This window comes from Apodemus sylvaticus, chromosome 1, assembly GCF_947179515.1.
Source record: "Apodemus sylvaticus chromosome 1, mApoSyl1.1, whole genome shotgun sequence".
NCBI lineage: Eukaryota > Metazoa > Chordata > Mammalia > Rodentia > Muridae > Apodemus > Apodemus sylvaticus.
The window spans coordinates 8,303,803-8,325,155 of record NC_067472.1 but is presented as its reverse complement, the minus strand read 5'-3'; the positions used below and the strand labels follow the sequence as shown (position 1 = coordinate 8,325,155).

Below are 21,353 nucleotides of genomic sequence, written 5' to 3'. Positions count from 1 at the left end.
GCCTGTTACCACGTCCAGCACTCAGCTCACTAGCTGGGTTCACCTTGCTCATCTGTGAAATGGGGAGAAGGCGATGCTTACACTGAGAGGCCTGATCAGGTTCCCTGAGTCTGGCTCGCTGCCTAACGCAGAGGAGCGAGTGCTGCTCCTTTTCAGTGCTGAGCACCAGCTCATACCCGGCCCTGAAGTGTGGCCGCACTTGGAGGTCTAACCTGGGCCACCATGGACAGATGAGGAGCAAGAGGACTCTCCAGAGAAAGGGGACCACTGTGGATGGGCCTGGTGCTGTCCTGTGACCCAATCCCCTAATGAATGAAGGAGCCAATCCCTGGGTGAGTAGGCGGGACTTCCGGGTTGGACGAAGGAAGAGAGGAAGCGGGAGAGAGTTACTTCCCTTTGGGAACCTGGACAGATGTAGCTGCTGGAGTTTCCTGGTATCATGGTTGATCTGCAAGGATCCGCCACCGCAGGGATCAGATTTTAGTAAGGCTTACAAGATCAGGTTTTAGGTGTTGCCCCCAGAGATTGAGTTACCATTGTTGCTGAACTAATTTGTGTTGTGTTTTCCTTCACACTGCGGATTTTCTGGGTTCAAGAAAGGTATGGCGGCCAAGCATGGGTTTGCCTGAGATGCTCCACAAAAGCTGCTGGGCAATTTGAAGCACAGGGTTGGTGTGGTAGCGACCCTCCTCCACTGGGAACCTAGCAAGCTGGGTGGAGACGGTTCAGGAGCTCGGGGCCAGTGAATCTCCACGACTCTACAGTATATGGCCGGCCAGCCACCAGGGCAGAGAGTTAGAGGCACAAGTGCAGGAGAGAATGTACCAGCACTAGCTTTTAAAATATTTCACTCAACAGGAGAAGGCTAGGGAAGGCCAGAGGCAAGACACACCATCTGAGCTGCTAGTCAATGGGCCTGACAACAGGGGCAGCAGCAGAGAATTCTGAGAACAGTCTGAAGAAACAGAGGTCCAAACATTACCCAAAAAGCTTGCACTCTACCCTGTTCTAGAGAACACTGAGGCTGAGGGTCGGGGGTAACTAGTGCTAAGACTGTAGAGCTGTCACGTGGCCGGCCACATGTCTGGGAATAGGACAGAGACGACAAACGCCCAACACCACAACCAAGACTAACTTATTAAGAGTCCGCTCTGGGAGCATGGTTTCCTCTCCCTGATCCTCTGTTCCTGTAAGCCAAGTACATGCTTCACACACATGAAGCTCTCAACATTATAAAACCGAATGGTTGGATATCTATCTATCTGTGTTATGAAAATATCACATGTAGATGCTGAACAGAGACCTAAACTCCTCCATTACACCCAAACACGGAGCAATGCCCGGGCTGTTCACCTCTTCTCCTAAACGGAACAGCGTCAACGTACAATGTTTGTGAGGAAAGTGTGCAGCTTCCCGACAACAAACACTCCTGCCACAGCGTAGGGGCTACCAGACACCCCCAGGTCCCATGGCTTCTAGGTAGGTCACATGATGGGAAGGGAAGGGCTGGGTCAAGAGTTAAATGTAGGGCTGGAGAGATGGCTCAGCGTTTAAGAGCACCAACTGTTCTTCCGAAGGTCCTGAGTTCAAATCCCAGCAACCACATGGTAGCTCACAACCATCTGTAATGAGATCTGTCCCCCTCTTCTGGGGTGTCTGAAGACAGCTACAGTGTACTTACATATAATAAATAAACCTTTAAATAAAGCTGGGCGTGGTGGCGCATGCCTGCAATCCCAGCACTCTGGGAGGCAGAGGCAGGCAGATTTCTAAGTTCGAGGTCAGCCTGGTCTACAGAGTGAGTTCCAGGACAGCCAGGGCTACACAGAGAAACCCTGTCTCGGGAAAAAAAAAATCTTTAAATAAAAATCACTTTGATAACTACATGGATCGAAAACCAACAATATATTTTTAAAAAAGTTAAATGTAAATATATTCTCTCAGTAATTTCTCCCTTTGCTAGCTAGAAAGGTGGGACTGTAGACAAAGGAGCCCAGGTCAAGTCCCTCATCAACAGGAACTCTGAACTACAGGATGGAGACCTCCGACCTCACAGGACCAGGCCCCGGAGGCTTTACGATGCATTACCATCACAGGCGTTGGCTGTAATGAGCCAGTGGTTAAAAGCACTAATCTGTCCCAGGGTTAAGTTTAAGAAACAAAACAAAACAGGAGGCCGACTTCAGGAGGTATGGAGAAAAGTACAATTTAGGAAAATCTGATTCGTGTCTTCTAGAAAGAGAACCACATACCGCCAAAGACTCATAGTAACAAATTCACTATGACAAAATGTGACCCTTTGACTAAGCCAAATCAAAGAACAGAACTAGGGGCCTTTCAGATAAGAAGAAAGATAGGATTTCTGAAAGAAAGCCCTGGCCCCACCCCGTGGCTGTCCTGGCTGGAAGCTGTTGATTCCAAGAAATCCCAGGATCTATCTGCCTGACCACTCAAGTGCCAGGTCCTTGCATAACCGTGCGCTTGAGGTTCGTCTGGTTCTTCTCCACTGAGGAACAGTGTGGGTGTGCTTGTATTTGGAAAGTGCACAAAGGACAGAATTCAAGATTTCCCCTTCAGTTCTCTTCACCCTCCGTTCTCCACCCCTAGGAGGAATTCCACTGACCTTGAATCAGGCAGAAGTGAACCGATCAGGATGAGAGTCACAGAGAACAGAGCCTCTCTATTGCTGAGGAGGCCGCTGAACAAGTCACACACAAAGGAGCACTCCCTCCCCGTTCCCAGAGCCGGCCAAGGACACAAGGCCCCACTTAAGGGGGTGACCCCAGCTATGCAGTGCCTCTCCACAGAAACTGAAACAAGAAACCCGCTTCTGCTGCTGCCATCACGCATCCCGCGTGGAGCACACCTGTGGTCTCCTCTGCCTGCCTGGCCCACACTTAGAGCACGGCCTGCTGTTTCTCTCCCAGTCTCTGTTCTCCACCACGACCAACGCTCAATTTCAGAACCTTTCGCCTAGATTCGTGGCCTGGCCTGGCCTGGCCTGGCCTGGCCATCGACAAACAGGCGTCCCCACTCCACGTCTTCCTCCTCTAAGCCATACTCAAGAAGGCCCCTCCTGGTCATACTGCTAACCATACCTCAACTCAGCCAGGCAGGGCAGTACCCTGCAACCCTAGCCGGCAGGAGGAGTGGGCTTCCAAAGCCATCCTCCACTATGACACCAAGTTTGGGCTCTAAGAGAGTCTCAAAACCTCCTGACTGTGGGGTCAAGGTTATGGACACGCATGACGGACAGGATAGATGGCCTTGACTAAATGTGTCCATGCAGTGCTTTCCATGAATATCTCTGTCTGTCTCCCCCCACCCCGCCCCCGAACGTATCCATGCGCGCTTTCTATGTCTGTCCCTGTCTCTCCTTCCCCAGCATTCTCCACACATCCAAATTCTAACCACCCATAGTCCAATTAAATGCACTTCTTTGAGGAAGCCTTCCTTAATCCTGCGGTCTTAGAAATCTCTCTCAGCTAGGAATGCACCCTGTACTTACACAAACCAACACTGTAATGACAAGAGTCTCACCACATGTGGCCCTGAACACTTGAAAAGTAGTTCATTATTACGTTACTTTCTTATTAGACTGAAACTGTGAGTATTTAGTTTTATCTCATTTTAATCAATAGCAATGTAATTTTAAAACAGATACACAGATTGGATTAGTAGAAAACTCTTAAGTATGCTTTGAACAACATGGATATGGGAGTCTACTTTGTCAACTATAAATTAAAAAAAAAAATTTAGCTGGGCAATGGTGGCGCACCCCTATAATCCCAGCACTCTGGGAGGCAGAGGCAGGCGGATTTCTGAGTTCGAGGCCAGCCTGGTCTACAGAGTGAGTTCCAGGACAGCCAGTGCTATACAGAGAAACCCTGTCTCGAAAAAAACCAAATCAAAAACAAAAAAAGAAAAGAAAAAAAGAAAAATATTATTTATGTATATGAGTACACTGTTGCTGTCTTCAGACTGACCAGAAGAGGGCATCAGCTCCCATTACAGATGGTTGTGAGCTACCAAGTGGTTGCTGGGATTTGAACTCAGGACCTCTGGAAGAGCAGTCAGTGCTCTTAACTGCTGAGCCATCTCTCCAGCCCTGTTAACTATCAATTTAATGAAAGGTAAATACAGACCAAATACTCGAAAACATATTCAAACTAAGGTGCTTTATTAATACAAACTACCACATATGAATGCTTCCTATAAGAAGTAATCTATACTCTTTATACTAATATGTGAAAATGATCATTTCCTCTGATACCCTGGCATGAATAACTTAATTATTTTACTATCTTACAGTGTGGCTCCAGATTGCAGGCTGCACACACCTCACGCGTTCCTCCTGGGGGTGCTGGCTGAGCCCTTCCTGACACACGTGCGCGCAGGCTTTGTGTCTTCACATCTGTTTGTGGCTTGTCCAGGTTTTTATGCTAAGGGGACTCTTGTTAGCTTCTATAAAAGTGACAGTAACAATAAAGGCAGCTCCTGCTGGGACACCCAGAGGCAGCAGCTCCTACAGGGACAACAGCTCCTGCAGGGACACCCAGGGGCAGACCTGCCTCTGCATTGGCTGACAGCAGCCCTGTGACTCCCCAGGGAAGCTGAGACTCAGATTCTTAACAACTGTGCAGCTGGTTAGACAGGCTAGTCTGGCATCCCCGGTCTTTGGCCCACATGGGAGCTACCAGCCTCTGCATTTGTCCTGTATCAGCCCCTGAGCAGGCAGGCAGACAGAGCAAACAAACAAACAATACTCAGTCTCCCCACTGTGTGCACAGACCAGGTACCATGCAGTGGGTGCCTAGGTCTCAGTAAAAAAATAAAGGAATGTAAGTATATGTAGATTTGTGACGTCTCGACAGTGACTTCCACCATGCCTGCCTGAACAAGCCTGAGCTAAATAATGTGTTTTCCTGGAGTTCCAGATTCAGCGTCCTAATTGAGAAAAAAAAGTCCTACAGAGACCTTCCAGGATCCTTAGAGCTGAAGGACTGATTAGCCTACACCAGCCAGTCCAGAAGGGTTCGTTAGGCCACACCTAAAGTCAGAGGCGAAGCATTTAAAATTCAACGGAACACATAATTTCCCTTTGTGATAAAAAGGGGGGAGAAAAGCATCTCATGAACAGCACCCAGGACTAAGAACATCAAGATAAACCTGGCTTGGCTTGGCTACGAGAATGTTCTCTACCCATGAACACACAGATAGCACAGAGTGTGGCTAAAGGAGCAGAAACGCAAAGGCACAGACATGCGGCTGCACACGGTGGGAGGCAGGCGGCAGGCGCGTCGATCTGACTGGGGTGCAGGAAGGCTCACACCCTTCTGCACTAGGCCGCCTTCAGAGGTAAAGGTTCACAAATAAAGTAGAGAGGGGATGGACCGGGAGGAGGGCAAATGAAAAAAGAAAAGAAGGAGGGGTCATCTGGGGGGGGGGGGACCCTTATCACCCAAGCCTGTCAGCTCCTGTCCTGTGCAGCCCGGAGGACGCTGTCTTAGGCAAAGCAAACGTCACACAGGGTTCTGGCCATGTGAGGCCCCTAAAGTGCTCAAGCTCTCAGAACCCAACGTACAATGGCGGTTTACAGGAGCAGAGAGGAGGGGCTAAAGGGCCTCTTGATAGGGGGAGTTTTCATCTGCTTTTCGGAGTGAAACCTGTCCTGAAAAGCTGTTGTGTAACTGTGTGTGTGTGTGTGTATGTCTGTGTGTGTGTGTGTGTGTGTGTATGTCTGTGTGTGTGTGTGTGTGTGTGTGTGTATGAGTGTGTTGCTAACATTCCGGTACTGCACATTCTAATGGATTATGCTGGCAGACTACCAGATATGTTCTTTTTTTTTTGGATTTGGTTTTTTTGAGATAGGGTTTCTCTGTGTAGTCCTGGCTGTCCTGGAACTCACTCTGTAGACCAGGCTGGCCTCGACTCAGAAATCTGCCTGCCTCTGGCGTGCGCCACCACCGCCCGGCTCCAGGTATGTTCTTAACTACAGCTCACTACAGTGTTTAGATCACAAAACGCACATTTGTAGGACATCTGACAAGACACAGGAGTACCTCTGAACACATCTATGGCCACAGTAGAGGCCGATCGCCGCCCCTCACAGCCACTCCCTCAGGGGAGACTCCACCCCATTGTTTATTCCACATGATGGAGGGAGGGAAGACCAAGGGTGTTCACACCAATCACAGCCTCATCTGGGACTCTGGACCTGGGAGGAGGCTCAGTCTATTATCTAGAAAGTAAGAGATAAGGAAGTGAAAGCACACGGTACCTGGTGGGCATCTCCTGACGGGATGATATAGGCCTGGATGGGCTCTGCCACGTACTCGGAGTTCCTCATAGCTTGTCGAAGCTGCCGGAGCAGCTCTGAAGTCACCTTCGGAGCCATCCTGTGGTCTGCAACATGAGAGCTTGTTAGGAAAACAGCCTGGCCCCGCAATTCAGCAACTACAGGGCCACGGCAAGCTAAAGAAGGGAGCCTTCACATTCCTCCAGCTTCCTCCTCAGACTGGCCACTCCACCTCCAGCCCCGCCCGAAGCAGCCACTCCACCTCCAGCCCCGCCCGAAGCAGCCAGACACTGGTGCGTGTTACAGTTTTGAAACGCAAACTTCTAAACACCTGTTAGGTGGCAAGAAAACTTTTGCCACTAAGACTCATTTCCCAATAATCTTTCACTTCTAGGACATTACTCTGAGGAGAAAATTAAACAGGTGTAAGGAAATATAAGTATCAACCTTTGTTTACAGCTGCGGAAGAAATAAAGGGATACACTATTAGTTAAATACATCCTAATGCATAACTATAACACTAAACAGCCACTAAAAATTATATGGGCCTAGGAAAGTATCACATAGGTGTATGTGTGTCTGTATACTGGAAAGATGTCTAGGCTTCATGGGTAATTAAAAACATATTTTGAAATAGCATATGTAGATTATTTTACTTTAAAATTGCATTCTAAAATGGACATGAAGTTTCCAGAATTGCAATAGTCCATGTGGTTACTTTGGGGATCTCTTAATGGTAGGTTTCTATTGCTGTGATAAAACACCATGTCCAAAAGCAACCTTTTTGGGGGTAGAGAAGGTTTATTTCAGCTTAGAGTTCCACCTCACAGTACATCACTGAAGCAAGTCAGAGCAGGGACTCAAACTGGGCAGGAACCTGGACAGGAGCTCATGCAGAGGCCCCGGAGGATGCTGCCTACTGCCTTGCTTCTCATGGTTTGCTCAGAGATACCAAAGTGCCAAATGACTGTTAAGTCCTCAGCCCTGCATGGACCCATTCCAGAGCTCAGGCAACATCACAGAAGAGGGGGGGACCTACAGACTCTAAAAGCCAGAGGATGGAGAGATGTGTAACACGGCATAACCAGACACTCACGATCTCATTGTAGCCCCGGCTAACCTCACAAGACCTGCACAAGACTGGGCCTGCCGACAGGGCAGCATGGGTAAGGCCTGCCCACCTCCTGAGAGCCTTCTGGCAGCTGGTGTCTGGGGCGGGGGTTGGAACTTTCTTCAGTGATGTAGCCATTGATAGTTGCCTATGCTTCAACAGATAATATCTCACCCACACTTGTGCAAGCAACTCTTAACCTAAATGGGTTTATACGTAGCACAGAGAAAGAAGGTGTGAGGACAGGAGATAACTTAATGAAGAAAGCCTTCACTGAGAAAGTGGGGGCTGAGAGTGATGGGCTGAAATGCCTGAAACTAATTTTATAAATGGATGACACTGTCAATCTTTTAGATTTATTTATATGAATGTTTTACCTACATTGCTTGTATATATGCATGCATGCATGCATGTGTGTATGTGTGTATGTATGTACGTATGTGCAATATGTGCATGCCTGGTGTTCTTGGAGGCCAAATGGTATCAGATCTCCTGGAATTGGACTTAAAGCCGGCTGTGAGCCCAAGTTCCTAACCATTACGCTATCTCTCCAGCCGCTGCTTCTTCAGATTCTTCAAAAAGACCTTGACACAACAGACACTGACGTTATCCAATCGATAAGCCTTTAGACACAGTCCTATGGCAACCTGACCAATGACTTCACAAAAGGCCAGCTCTGCGCTGCGGTCAGCACTCAGGCCTTTTATGACCGGAATGCTAGAGGTCCAAGCAGACAATGGGCGTGGTTAAAGAAGGGCTGTCTATTTGGGGGAATCCTTGCTGTGTTGCTGTTGTTGCTGGAGACAGGGTCTCCCCTGGAATGGCTCACTCGGCCTCCAGAGTCCTGGACACTACGTGCACCGCCGTCCCAGCTGAGAGAGTTTCTTTTCACTTCTAAGTTACCCTTGTTTGTCTGAGTGCGCATTTATGCACATACATGTGGAAGTCAGGACCTGAAGGATCGGTTCTCTCTCCACAACGTGGGTCCCAGGGATCCAATATAAGTTGTCAGACTTGGCCTTGAGCACCTTTACCTGCGAGCTGCCTCACCAGCCCTCCGATACACTCTTCAATAGACATTTTACCTTTGGGAGGAGCTCGGGGTTCACAACCAAAGTGCGCTGTTCCCACACAGCCCCAGGCTGGTCTAGAACTTACCATAAGTCAGGCTGGCCTCAAGCCCACAATCGCAGGAATGTGCCACCATGTCTGAGCATACAGTATTTTCGCTGACCCCCCAAATCATCAGCTACCCTACCCTCACTCCCCCTCTGCACCCCATCCCACCCCCCACCCCCGGGCCCTGGCAGTCTCTGCCTTTCCTTACCATTTCCTTAGTCAGCTTTTCCCAGAATGTCATTCAATCAGAATCATACACAGCCTTTTCAGAATAGCTTCTCTCACTTACCAAGATGAGGGTAAGAGTTGCCCATGTCTTCTCAGAGTGCGATAGCTCAACTCTTTTTAGTCTTGAATGATACTCCAATAACTACCTGTACTGACGCTTATCTATTCCTTCAGCTGCTGAAAGACATGTGGGTGCTTCCAAGTTTGGGTAACTAGGAACGAAGCTGCCATAACAGTCATGTGCAGGCATGGCCTTTGTGTGCATGTCAACATATCTGGGTAAAGACCAGGGAATGTGACTGCCCACCTGACTGCCGCAGCTTACCCACGGTGTACCTTGTGTCTGCTTCTCTGCACCAGCACCTGGGTTTTCATACCTCAGTCCTTGTGATGTCCTCAATAGATGTCCCTGCAGTGCACCTCACACTGGTTATATGACTCACCGAAACCACACCAGAGCATCGTCAGCACAAGGACAACCTCACCAGCTGGACTTCCAACTCTGAGGAGTCTCTGGGCAGAACAACTAGAGGAAGGATCACTGGAAACTATCCCATCTGTCACCTGACCATGTCCTTGTTCCTTACAGTGCAGCTGCTTCTGCCTCCTGCCTTCAGAGGGGCATCCTTCTTCCCTGTTCTCCCATCTCATAACCCAGATCCCCTCATGTCTCAGAGACAGCCAAAATATCTGCTCTAAAGACACTACTTAGGAGAATAAAGTGAAGGAACCACAGGTGCCTGGCCAGTGTGGACAAATCACTGATGCCCTACTTCAGAGTAAAAAAAAGAAGGCTGTGGAGATGGCTCAGGGTAGGGGCTCGCCCAGTGTGCACTAGGCTCTAGTACTACACATACAAACACAAAAAGTACTTGGACTGCTATGAATGAGTCTTAAAACTGCGGGTGTAGCTCAGTATTAAGCACCTGCCTGGCCCACAAGTCACTCCGTTCAATACATAGCCCTGCTCCACTCCCCTGAAAAACCAACACCCCCCCTCATTCGTACGTTAACACCTCCACAGACCCAAAGTGAACTCAGGTGAACACCAGCACCTGAAAACCTGACTGGGACACTCTCCTGAGTTTCTGAACAGATCTGTTATGCTTCTAATCAAAGCCCGTCCCACAGTGGTCAGGGGCCCCTCTCGCCTCAGCTAGTCCGGCCCTCCTGAACTCAAGAGCTCCCCCTACTGCAGCTTCCTGAGCAGTGAGGACTACAGGAGGCCTGGGTTAACATTCTCACAGCAGTCTCTTGAACTGCAGACTCCAGTGGGGGAACTTCTGACTCAATTGGCCTGGAGTGCAGCCTGGCATATGAAATTTAAAAAGGCAAATATCTGGCAGAGCCCACCATACTCTCTTTCAAGATCACCCATTTCCTGACAGATTTTGGCTTCTAATTTAGGTACATTGCAACTGAAGGATTTTGTTGGCACCAACAGGGTGCTTACCATACAGAATCAAATGCATCAACGATAGCATTTGCTAACCTCACAGACAAAATTAACATAGCCAACTGCAAGCACCTACATCTCAGCCAAGAACTGAAAATGGTCAAGGCCAAGTGGGTTTGACCAAAGTCATCTTTGGCCTCCTCCTCACTGTCTCCTCATGGCCACACCCTGGCCTTCATCAATTTTCTGCCTCGTCACTGAGTCCCTCTCTTTGATTGGCATGCCAGGCTTTCTTACAACCATGAGCATCCATCCGGTCCACCGGATCCTCTGCCCCCAGCACTTCTCCACGTTCCCTTCCTGTCTGCTTAGCCGTCAGGCTCCTCTTGCTGGTTCTGGATAAAATGTAGCAAGTTCTTTGTCTTTTGTATCCTTGAACATGAGGAAAAAACTCCCTAAAGTACAACCAACAGATAATGATAAGGCAATGGTGGCCCACGCCTGTAATCCCAGCACTCTGGGAGGCAGAGGCAGGAGGATTTCTGAGTTCGAGGCCAGCCTGGTCTACCAAGTGAGTTCCAGGACAGCCAAGGATATATGGAGAAACCCTGTCTCGAAAAATCCAAATCCAAAAAAAAAAAAAGTGGTGGGGGCAACAGTAAATATGGGGATCTCAGTGGCTGAAGTCAAGGGCTTGTAGAACTAGAAGCCGCTCCCCCATGGACTACCACTGAGATTAAGTACAAGAGGAAGGATGGTTGAGTAGTCATGGCCATGAAAAACACAGTCTACGAGGGTGACTGATGACTGAAGACTTGACATTCAAGGTCAAAACCAGCAAAACTATGCATCCCAGGGCCAGGGTAGAAGGGGGAGGGAAGGAAAACTAATTATTCTATGAGGATACCCATTACTAACAAGAGTACCCTTTATATAATAAGCATTTTTATGAGTATCTGCAACTATTAGAATAAACACAGAATAAACTAAAGAAGAAATGTAATGGCGTAACAGGTACGTATCCTGCTTTTCCCTAAAGCAGAGATCATGCTGTTTCTGTATCTGTGCATAACTACACACATTTAGATGGCTGACTATCACAGTGTTGTGTCTGAGATCTTTTCAGAAAAAGCTACAGAACAACAGTGAGAAAAAACGTAGACACTTAGAAGATGCTCTATTAAAAACCTCACTCCGCACCGTTCATTTTTCAGAAGAGGGAACAGCAGCCAGGAGCTGCGCTGTGTGCGGGGAAGCGGAAAGCCAAGGACTACATGCTGGCCGGGAGTAACATGAGCCTACACTTTCCGGGATTTATAAAATCGTGACTTAAAGAGAATAACTCATTAGAAAGCCTCTTGCATATGAAACAAGTTCTCAAACCTGAAGCCATTGTCACAAACGCTTTTCCCTGCTCACACCGAAGGCATGGCTCATTGCCCTCTCTGGGTGGATGGCACTAAACGTGACAGCTGTGGCACCCATGCTCAAGAAACACGCGGACCTGGACCTGATGGGATGCCCGCCCATCGTGCTGTAAGAGCAGAGGGCCGCTGCCCTCCAGTTTCAGCATCCTAGAGTATGCCCAGATGCCCTGGTCTGGCGACAGCACATGTTTCTGCCTATGTGGTTGAGACAGCCAAGGGCTTTTACACACATTAATACTTGATTCTCAGGATGATTCTTCTGAGGAAGACTTCATTATTCCCACTTGCAGGAACAGGGGTTGAGAGGAGTTAGGGAGGTGCCCAAGTCAGCTAAACCATCTCGAGCCAGAGTTTCAGGTCCATGCAACCTTCTAATCCATGCGCCATTCCCAGCATCCCTAGGGGAGGGAAGAGGAAAGAAGCCCACGAGCAGCAGAATCGGTCCCTGGGCCCATCTCCAGCCACCAGCTACCCGCTGAGCTCCCGGGAAGCACACACTTGCAAGTTCTCTCCCAACTCCAAATTAATTATTTGAGCCATTTACCCACTCTCCCTCTTCCGCCTCCCTCCTTCCTCTCTTCTTCCTAATACAGCTCGGAATGTGCTGGATAATCTGTATTTCTAGACGTGAGATCGCACACAATACGCTTAGTCTTCCCACGGGTACTTTAGTGGGTACACAGCCACTTCGATAAAGGGCACACTGCAGTTCTCCTCGGGCGGCCACAGCTAACGGAGGCCTGCCTAGTGCAGCCAAGAACTCCTGTCATCTCTCTAGCAACCTCACTGGGTGAATAACCAACATGTTCTGAGAAACAAGGCTGAACCTGGGACATTTTCAAAAGAAAAAAAGAAAAGAAAAGAAAAACTTTCCTTAATTCCACACTCAATTGGTACAGCACAGTTATATATTTTCTCACTTCAGAGGAGGACAAAAAGTTGAAAGTCAATTTCTAAGATAATCAACAGGAACTATATGAGAGATAAGGTTGATACGAGAAGAACCAGAAGACATTTCAACAACAGTCTCCTCCACCCCACCTTCATCATCATCCATCCTCATAAGAACAAGAAATGGGAGGGGGAAAAAAGGAAATGTAATTTTCTGGCTTGAAAGAAAAAAAAAAAAAACTGAGGCCAGCAAAATGGCCCAGCCATGGGGTTGCTTGCCACCAAGCCTGACGAATTCCAGAACCCACATGGTGGAGAAAGCCAATTTCCACAAGTTGTCCCCAACCCCCATACATGGGCCATGACTCCACACTCATATACGCATACACAATAACCAAATATAGTACAGTAATTTAACTTGTAAATATAGTGACACCAGGCGGTGGTGGTGCACGCCTGTAATCCTAGCACTCTGGGAAGCAGAGGCAGGCGGATTTCTGAGTTTGAGGCCAGCCTGGTCTACAAAGTGAGTTCCGGGACAGCCAGGGCTACACAGAGAAACCCTGTCTTCAAAAAAAAACGTGACTTGTAAAACCAGTGACTGACCACCCAGAGGATACCATGATTTGTAATTTCCAGATCCTCATCTTACCCACAATCAATTACAAATCTCTCACCCTCCCTTCAATCAGTTTGAGGTTGGGACGGGACTCTTCCGACATTCCACCTCATGTATAAGCAAAATGACTGTTACCTGTGTCCACACTCTGGTCTCCTGAGGGTGTCACCTCGTTAGGCTCAATTATTCTTAAATTTCTCAGCTGAAAATCCTGGCGGTGCGCCCTTGAAGAGAAAGAGCAGAGTGCTGCAGACTTCGGCCCAGGAAACGTGGCAAGGCTAGTCAAGGAAGGCGGCACCCTGGCTGAGGGCCGGCCTGAGTCACAGCCTGGTATCGCGATGGCTACAGGTTTCAGATAAGCCATCCTCCACTCCATGTACACCACAGCAGGGAGCACCGCCCCTCGGGACACATTAGATCGTCATTGTCAAATCTCTCCACAGCAGCCAGAGTGCCTCAGCTTACCTTAATTCATGAACTCTCTTCAATGGCATCCAACCCCAGGACTAGACTGACTTATCTTCTGTAACTATGTTCTCAATGTATTTCACTTACACAAGGTTCTGCTTAGCTCTAGCACACTTTTCTGCCGTGTCCTGTGCGTTCATTCTGGTTTCAGTTTCTCCTCCCAGCAGCGAGAGCCCTTTAGACTCTTACTACAGATACTGCACGGGATAGCAAATCTGGTGTTGGCTGCATCTGCTGCTTCCCCTATAGGTAGCTCGTTGGGAGTTTATCTTCATGGGTTGGGGATATACTCAGATGACAGAACCCTCTCCTAGCCCTGGGGAAACCATGTCCAGTCGCCACCAACTGCATAAACCAGACAAGGTAGCACATGCTCAGAACCCCAGGACTTGGGAGGCAGAGTCTGAAGTTCAAAGTTATCCTCCACTGCTTGGCTTAAGGTCAGTCCAGGATACATGAGAGCCTGTCTCAAGGCATGGAAGTTTATCATTAGCCAGGCATGTGGTACACACCTAGAAAGCAGGCGGGGAGAGTGTGAGCCCACCATGCACTACAAGTGAGCGCGGGTCTCAGAAGGGGATGAGGAGGGAGGGATATGCTTGTCTTGAATAGAAACTACCTATGAAAAGCTATGTCCTGGTTCATACAAGTCTTACTATCACTGTTAGCCGATTTTCACATTAATTTCTTAGGCAAATGTGCACACATTTCTTGTCCTCTCTATAAGAACCCTGGGTCCGAGGCATAAAGGCCTCCATCTGGACCCAAGACCTTCCCAGGCTAAGCTCGCCAGTCTCCTCGGCAGGCTCTCTCAAGCTCACTCAAGTATTAGATTAGCTGAAAACCTGGGCGCTTCGGTGGATAAGGCGTCTGGTGATGGTGGTGGCGGGGCAGTGGTGGCACACACCTTTAATCCCAGCACTTGGGAGGCAGAAGCAGGAGGATTTCTGAGTTCGAGGCCAGCCTTGTCTACAGAGTGAGTTCCAGGACAGCCAGAGCTACACAGAGAAACCCTGTCTGGGCAGGAGGGAGGCAGGGGAGGCACGGGACAGGGACAGAGAGCAGCGGGCACAGCTCTACGAAGGGGAAGAAGGAAGGACTAGGGAGAGGGTATCCGGAAGATAAGAGGAAGGCTGGCCCACGGGAGGCAGCTAAGGGAGGTCTTTCTGATAATACTTGCCATTTGAGCACAGAAAGATCTTTAAAAAAAAAAAAAATTAAAGAAACTAGCCATGTTCAATTCTAGAGGAAGAACATTCCAGAACAGGAGGATAGCAAATACAAGGGCCATGAAGGCTATACCAGGGTAGAATGAGGCCTTGAGCTGGTGTCCAAAGCAAGACATGCCAGGTATGTATGTCACAGAACGTGTGACCTCAGCAAACACAATAACAGCACAAAAAGCAGCAAACACAGGCTTTATCCCAAGAACACAGGCTGGTTCAATATCGGAAATTTAATGTAAGATATCAGCTCAGTACAAGAAAAAGCAAAATCAACATCTCAAGATGTAAGGGAAAAAAAATCACTTGACAAATGCAACAGCCGTGGATGATAAAGGCACTAGGTAGGCCAGAAAGAGGAACTCTCTACCTCAGGAAAAGGTGACTCAGCAGGTCACAGGAGCCTAAGGCTAAGCCTGAGGACCAGAGTTCAAACTCCAGGGCCCACAGACAGGAAGGACAGAAATGACTCCTCAGGCTGGCCTCTGACCTCCATACGTGGCCCTCGCACACCCAAAAACAAGGAAAGGTAGTTTTTGTTACTTCCCAATCTAATAAGTAGAACTCCAAAAACGTGTGAGACGTAAATGCTATGAAATGAAATCCCTATTTAGGTAAGGGGGGAGCAAGACAGGATGCTCTCCATGCTGCATCTCTGGGGCTCTATCTGGGGCAATGAGGCAAGACAGGGAAACAAATGCATCCAGACAAAAAACAAGCAAAATCCTCTGGCAATGGCACTGCTTTGAGTACGCAAAACCCTTAAGAATTCACGAAAAAGCTAGAGTAACTGAGCTCACCAAAGACATGGCATACAAGAATTAATTATACTTCCATAGCCTTGCTCTCAACATCAAAAAATTAAGAAAGAGCCACGTTCAATAACATCAAAAGCAATAAACTACTTAATACACTTAACAAACACGGTATAAAATGAATACTGTAGAATATACAAAAAATCTGTGATGTGAATTAAATAGAATCTGAATATATGGAATGAGAGCCTGTGTTCACAGATTTGAAGACTTGCTTATTATTAAGATAATTCTTGCCAGTTATGATGGTGCACACCTTTAATTTCAGCACTCCGACACAGGGGTCTGCAATCTGAGTTAGAGACCAACCTTGTCTATATAGCAAGTTCCAGGGCAGTCAGGGCTACACACACACACACACACACACACACACACTGAACATTATCAAAATTTCAGCTGGCTTCTATGCATAAAGTGACAAGCAAATCCTAAAAAACCCTAAAATATAGTAATATAAGAGACCAAGATTAGCCAAAAGGCTCCAATCATTTTGACTCACCAATACAGAGATAACCACAATTTGAAAATAGGAAAAATAAACAAACATCTCTTCAAATAGTCAAAGATCTGTAAGAAGCTGAACACTGTTGCGTGTGGTAGCTCTCTCTCTATCTCTCTCACACACACACACACACACACACACACACACAGTACCGACACTCAGGAGGCTGAGGCAGGGGGACTGCCACAAATTTGGGTCCAGCGTAGACTCAAGTGTGCAATTCTACCTCAAAAAACAAGCAGAGGGTGGGGCGGGGGTGGGGGGGGGGGGCGATGTCCAGTATCATTCAGCATCATTCGTCTGCAGCACAGCACTGACGGGTGGAGCTCAGGAAAAAGCAGGACGCTCTCCTGGGCAAGCCAGAGCCCCTGAGTTTCCTTCCTCTTCCAGCACTGAAGGAAAGAAGGAAACAGGATCCAAGGATGTGACTTCTCACCCGCTAAGGAAGGGGTGCTCGGAGGGAGGCTGGAAATGACTCAGCCGTTAAGAACAGTACTTTCTGCTCTTGCACAGGACCAGGTTGAGTCTCAGCCCCCACACGCGGTGACGCTCACGACTGCCTATCACTCCGGTTCGTTCCAGAGGGTCCAACACCCTGTTTTGGTCTCAGTGGGCTCCCACACAGACACATAAAATAATAATTTGTCTGTCTGAGACAAAATTTCACTATGTAGCTGACTCGCCTGGAACTCCCTATGCCTGTGCAGACAAATCTGGTCCTGAACTCAGATCCACCTGTCTCTTTGTCCAATCCCTGCACCCATACAGGCTCACAGTTGCCTGTAACTGCAATTACAAAAGCAATTGGTCTCAGTGGGCTCTGGCCCATACATATACTTAGGCACGGCACATATACATACATACACACACACACACACACACACACACACACAAAATATAATTTGTTTGTCTGACTGACACAGTGTTTCACTATGTAGCTAACTGGCCTGGAACTCACTATGCAGACTAGTCTGATCTTGAACTCATAGAGATCCACCTGTCTCTGTATTCTGAGTTCTGGGATTAAAGGCATGGACCACCACACCTAGCCTTTACAAAAAAAAGAAAAAAAGAAAAAAAAAGGAAAACAACTGCAACTGAAACCACAGATAATAACCAGTGTGGGTATGAATGCAGAAAGTTAGAACTGTCAGGCAGAGCCGGCGGTGATGGTGCATGCCTTTAATCCCAGCACTGGGGAGGCAGAGGTAGGCGGATTTCTGAGTTCAAGGCCAATCTGGTCTATAGAGTGAGTTCCAGGACAGCTAGGGCTACACAGAGAACCCCTGTCTGGGGGGTGGGGTGGGGGGGAGATCAGGCATTGCACATGGGTGGGCCTGTAAACCAGTGCTGTGCTTTGGGAAACAATGTGACAGTTCCTTTGAAAATGTAAATATAGTTATCCAACCAGTGCAGTTCCACTTCTAGGCATACACTTAAGAAAACAGAAAACAAAGTCTCATTAAAACTTGTTCACAAGACTACGGGTGTAGTTCAGGAGTAAAGCACTTGCCTAGCAAGCAGTATGCATGAGGCACTGGAGGCAACTCACACACACACACACACCCCAACAACAACAACAACAGTGTACAACAACAACAATAACAGTGTCTGATTCTATTTATATGAATGACCAGAGTGAGAACCTATAGAGACAAAGTAACTTTTAAGCTGCGGAGGGCCACAGGGAATGCTGAATTGGGGGAAATGAAGACTAAGTACCGATAGGAACAAGATTGGAGTGGGGGGTGGGCCTGAAGAGAAGGCTCAGCGGTGGAAAGTACTTGCTGCTCTTTGCAGAGGATCTAAATTGGTTCTCAGCACCCCCACAACTAGCTATAACTTCCGTTCCAGTGACCCAAAGCCTTCCTCTGACCCCCAAGGGCTCCTGCACGCATGTGGTGCACATAAACCTCACGCAGGCACACACATACACAAATAATAATCTAAAAGAGAATTTGGGGATAAAAGTGTCATAAGCATCAGTAACAGTTATACGCCTCGGTGACTCTCAAAGCCTTTCAAGGTTTCAATTAACAAAGGAGTACAGAATAGAGAGCCCAGCTCTCCTTCCCGCCCAGTGTTCTGTCCCTTTCAAGAACTTCAGAAGCCTAGACCGCCTCCAGACCATGTAAGTGGGAATGGGCTGTGCAGAGAGCTCCCTGCTTCCTCTCTGTATAAGGTGGTTATGGCCAGAACTGCTTCAAACTACACAACTGCCTCCCTTTCTCTTTTTAAGAAAGCAACAACAGAACTTTAGTGTGCACCCGAACTCTAAGTCCCAGTATGCAATAAGAATCACATTATCTCTAGTACTCAAGCTGAGGCTGAATAAGAACCAAGGGCTAAATGGTATCCAGTGAAATGAGATAAATGGGACAGTTCTCAGGGTGGGAACGTAGGCAACGTTGTCCTGCACTACCCAGAACCCACCACTCTTGATGTGACGACTACCACCATGGTGCTCGCTCTGAGAATCCCCATATCCATTTCGATGCAAGGGATTGGTGTGAGTATCTATCACTGCTGCAGCACACGGACCCATGCACATCACGGATGCAGGCTTGGTAAATGCATTCCTCTGGTTCAGACAGCATCAACAATCAAGTCAGCTCAGTGAGAAGATCTAAGAGCGCTGCTCCAGCCATGCCGTCAGGCTGTTTCTAGTGACTGTCAGCCTAGAACTCTCATCACCTGCAATAAGGGAAAAGTCTGCCCAAGCAAGAGCTGAACCCACTGGAGCTAGAAGTGAAACCAGGGAAGCCGCGTCTAGTGCCAGGATTGGTTCTTCCATCTTTGGCTTCACTAACGCCCACCCACCTCCTCTGCCTCCTTCAACGCGTTGAGTTTGACCTTCTAAATTGAAAGGAGTCCTTATCTGTACACTGGATGGACCTGAAATTCTACCACTTCCGGAAGACACCCTCCCTCTCTCAGCCTACCATCTGAAGTACCACCCCCAACACTACGGATCCAGTAATGGCTATGGCATGGTCCTCAAGCTTCCTAACCGTTGACATTACATCATTATCCACTTGCCTGACCTTATGTCCAGCAGAGAACGTCCAGGAAAGTCTATCCACATGGACAATTGCCCACACCAACCTCCACGGTGCATATATAAACTTCTTGGTTGCACTTAGCACGCTGTGACAAGAGCAAGTCTATGTCAAGGTGGACTGAGATCTGTCCACTCACAAAAACAAGCAAAATATGATCGGGATTTCACAAGTCCGGCTGCGGTGCCTCGAGTGTTCATTCAAGACTCAACTGGTCTGAGAGGATGGGTAAGCCCTCTCTCTGTGCATCACCTCAGAGTTTTAATTCTGGTTTTGTGTTCTTATCACCTCCCACTTTAAATAACTAAGTGTGCCCGGTTCGGGTGGAGAGGGGATAAACTAAAACATGTTCAACATGAGTCTGAGAAATATCTTCTCACTTCCTGTGTCCAAGAAGAACCCAGAGCAGGCTCCTGGTGGATTTTTTTCGGAAGGTTATGCCTATCTGCTTCCTGATACAGCCCCTGGGACCATTTGGGTGGGGAGGGTCCCCACGGCTGCCTATCTCTGTGGGGAGTTTGAATCAAGAGGTAAAATGCAGTAGTCATCGGAATGATCAGGGTTGTAACTTTAGATTGCCGCCGTGGAGGAAGGGTGAGGGCAGGGGCACAATCACTTCTGGGTACCCGGGGTGGATCCAAGAGGGACCAACTTCCTGCAAAAGCATGGCCTCCCCTCGGGGTCGGGGGTGTTAAGGATCGCCGGCTTCCCCGGACCGGCGAGGCAGTTCCTCCGTCACACTGGTCCCAGGACGGGCTCCGGCCGCCCGGAGGTGGCCGGGGCCCCGCCGGAAGCGAGCTGAGTCCTGCCGGGCTGCACAGATCGGTCCCCGGTTCCCGCTCGGGCAGCTCCCGCTAGCCGAGGCCATCCCGGATGGCCGCGGGCCGGTCGCTCCTCGCCCTCTCTTCCCTACCCTCCCGGGTGTGCAGCTCGCGCGCCGGGCGCCGGGCGCCGGTCAGCCGGCACAGTACCCTCACCTTACTCGCGGCGGCTTTCTGGAGGCTGCCATTCGGCGGTGACGTGCCCCAGCCCACGTCAGGGGAGCGCAGACCAGCTGATCACCCACGGCCAGGCGCGCGCACCGGGCAGGCCACGCCCCGCTCTGTGGCGTGCTCACGCAGAGGCTCCGCCCCGTTGTAAGCCCCGCCCGTTCGCCGGAGGGGGCGTGGCCTGGTGTCAGAATTCCGAAACCTTTGGGCTGTTGCTTGGACAGGGCGGTGTTCTGGGCGACCAGTTGGGAGAGGCGCCGGTCAGTCAGTTCTTCTCTTCCTCCCCCATTTAAGAGGAAGGAGATGTGTTTTGTCAGCTAAGGAAGCTGCATGCTTCTCAGGTTTGTTCCAGCTTTTAGGTCAACTAAGACGAGAGAGTCGTGGGCCAGCTCTGCAAGAACCTATTTTAGTTAGGGTCCTGGAGACACTGACAAGATCAAGATATAACTTGCTGAGACCTTAGAGATGCCCCCGCCAAATAATTTGGCCAAACAGCTTCAAAACCTGCTGCTCACTTCGCTTGGGTAACGACCGGGCGTTAAAGCGTCCAAACCTAGCTCCTAACCCCAAGTACAAACAAAAACATTCCTCACGTAGGGCTTTCTGATCTCACTCGGTAGCTATTCCATGTTCTCAGGGCAAAAATCTTGATACAATCTCTGCCTTTTGCCCAGACCATGCTCCATCTGCCCAAGATCCGCCTGGTCCTGGTTTCAAAACAAATCCGTAGCCCCACCCACTTCCATCACGTCACCTCTCTGACTGGGGTGCATCACTTCCACCTCACCTGTGTGACGCCTGCTTAGAAGCCAGACCAAACCTACCCTGCGGTGTCCTGTGATGGTTACTGCTGTCCACTTGACCACTCTAGAATCATCGATCGCCTGGGAGGAAAGCCTCTGGGCCTGAGGTGAGGGGGTGGGGATTGTCTTGATGGTGTTATTTAAGAGGGGCAGCCAGAGGGCTGGAGAGAGATGGCTCAGGGGTTAAGAGCACTGATTGCTCTTCCAAAGGACTTGAGTTCAAATCCCAGAAACCACATGGTGGCTCACAACCATCTGTAAAGCTACCGTGTACTCATATACATAAAATACATAAATCTTAAGAAAAAGGAAAAAAACGGACAGACCCACTCCATAGCCACTGTATAAGTGAAATGAGCTGAGGTCTAGAACAAATACATTACTCTCCCCTATACATTACTCTCT

At 48.8% G+C, this 21,353-nt stretch overlaps 1 protein-coding gene across 2 annotated transcripts in view; it reads right to left on the bottom strand.

Moving 5' to 3' along the window:
* Positions 1-20,248, bottom strand: part of Xpnpep1 (X-prolyl aminopeptidase 1) — a 48,002-nt gene extending 27,754 nt beyond the window's left edge. The window contains exons 1-3 of one of the 2 annotated variants that reach the window (XM_052183857.1): positions 20,134-20,248; positions 13,225-13,313; positions 6,281-6,405 (exon numbers count right to left, since the gene is read on the bottom strand). In XM_052183857.1, coding sequence (XP_052039817.1) covers positions 6,281-6,405; positions 13,225-13,313; positions 20,134-20,165 — 246 coding nt within the window. In that variant the 5' untranslated portion in view covers positions 20,166-20,248. The remainder of the gene's footprint in view (positions 1-6,280; positions 6,406-13,224; positions 13,314-20,133) is intronic. The other variant, XM_052183864.1, reaches the window with a different exon arrangement.
* Positions 20,249-21,353: the final 1,105 nt, after the last annotated feature.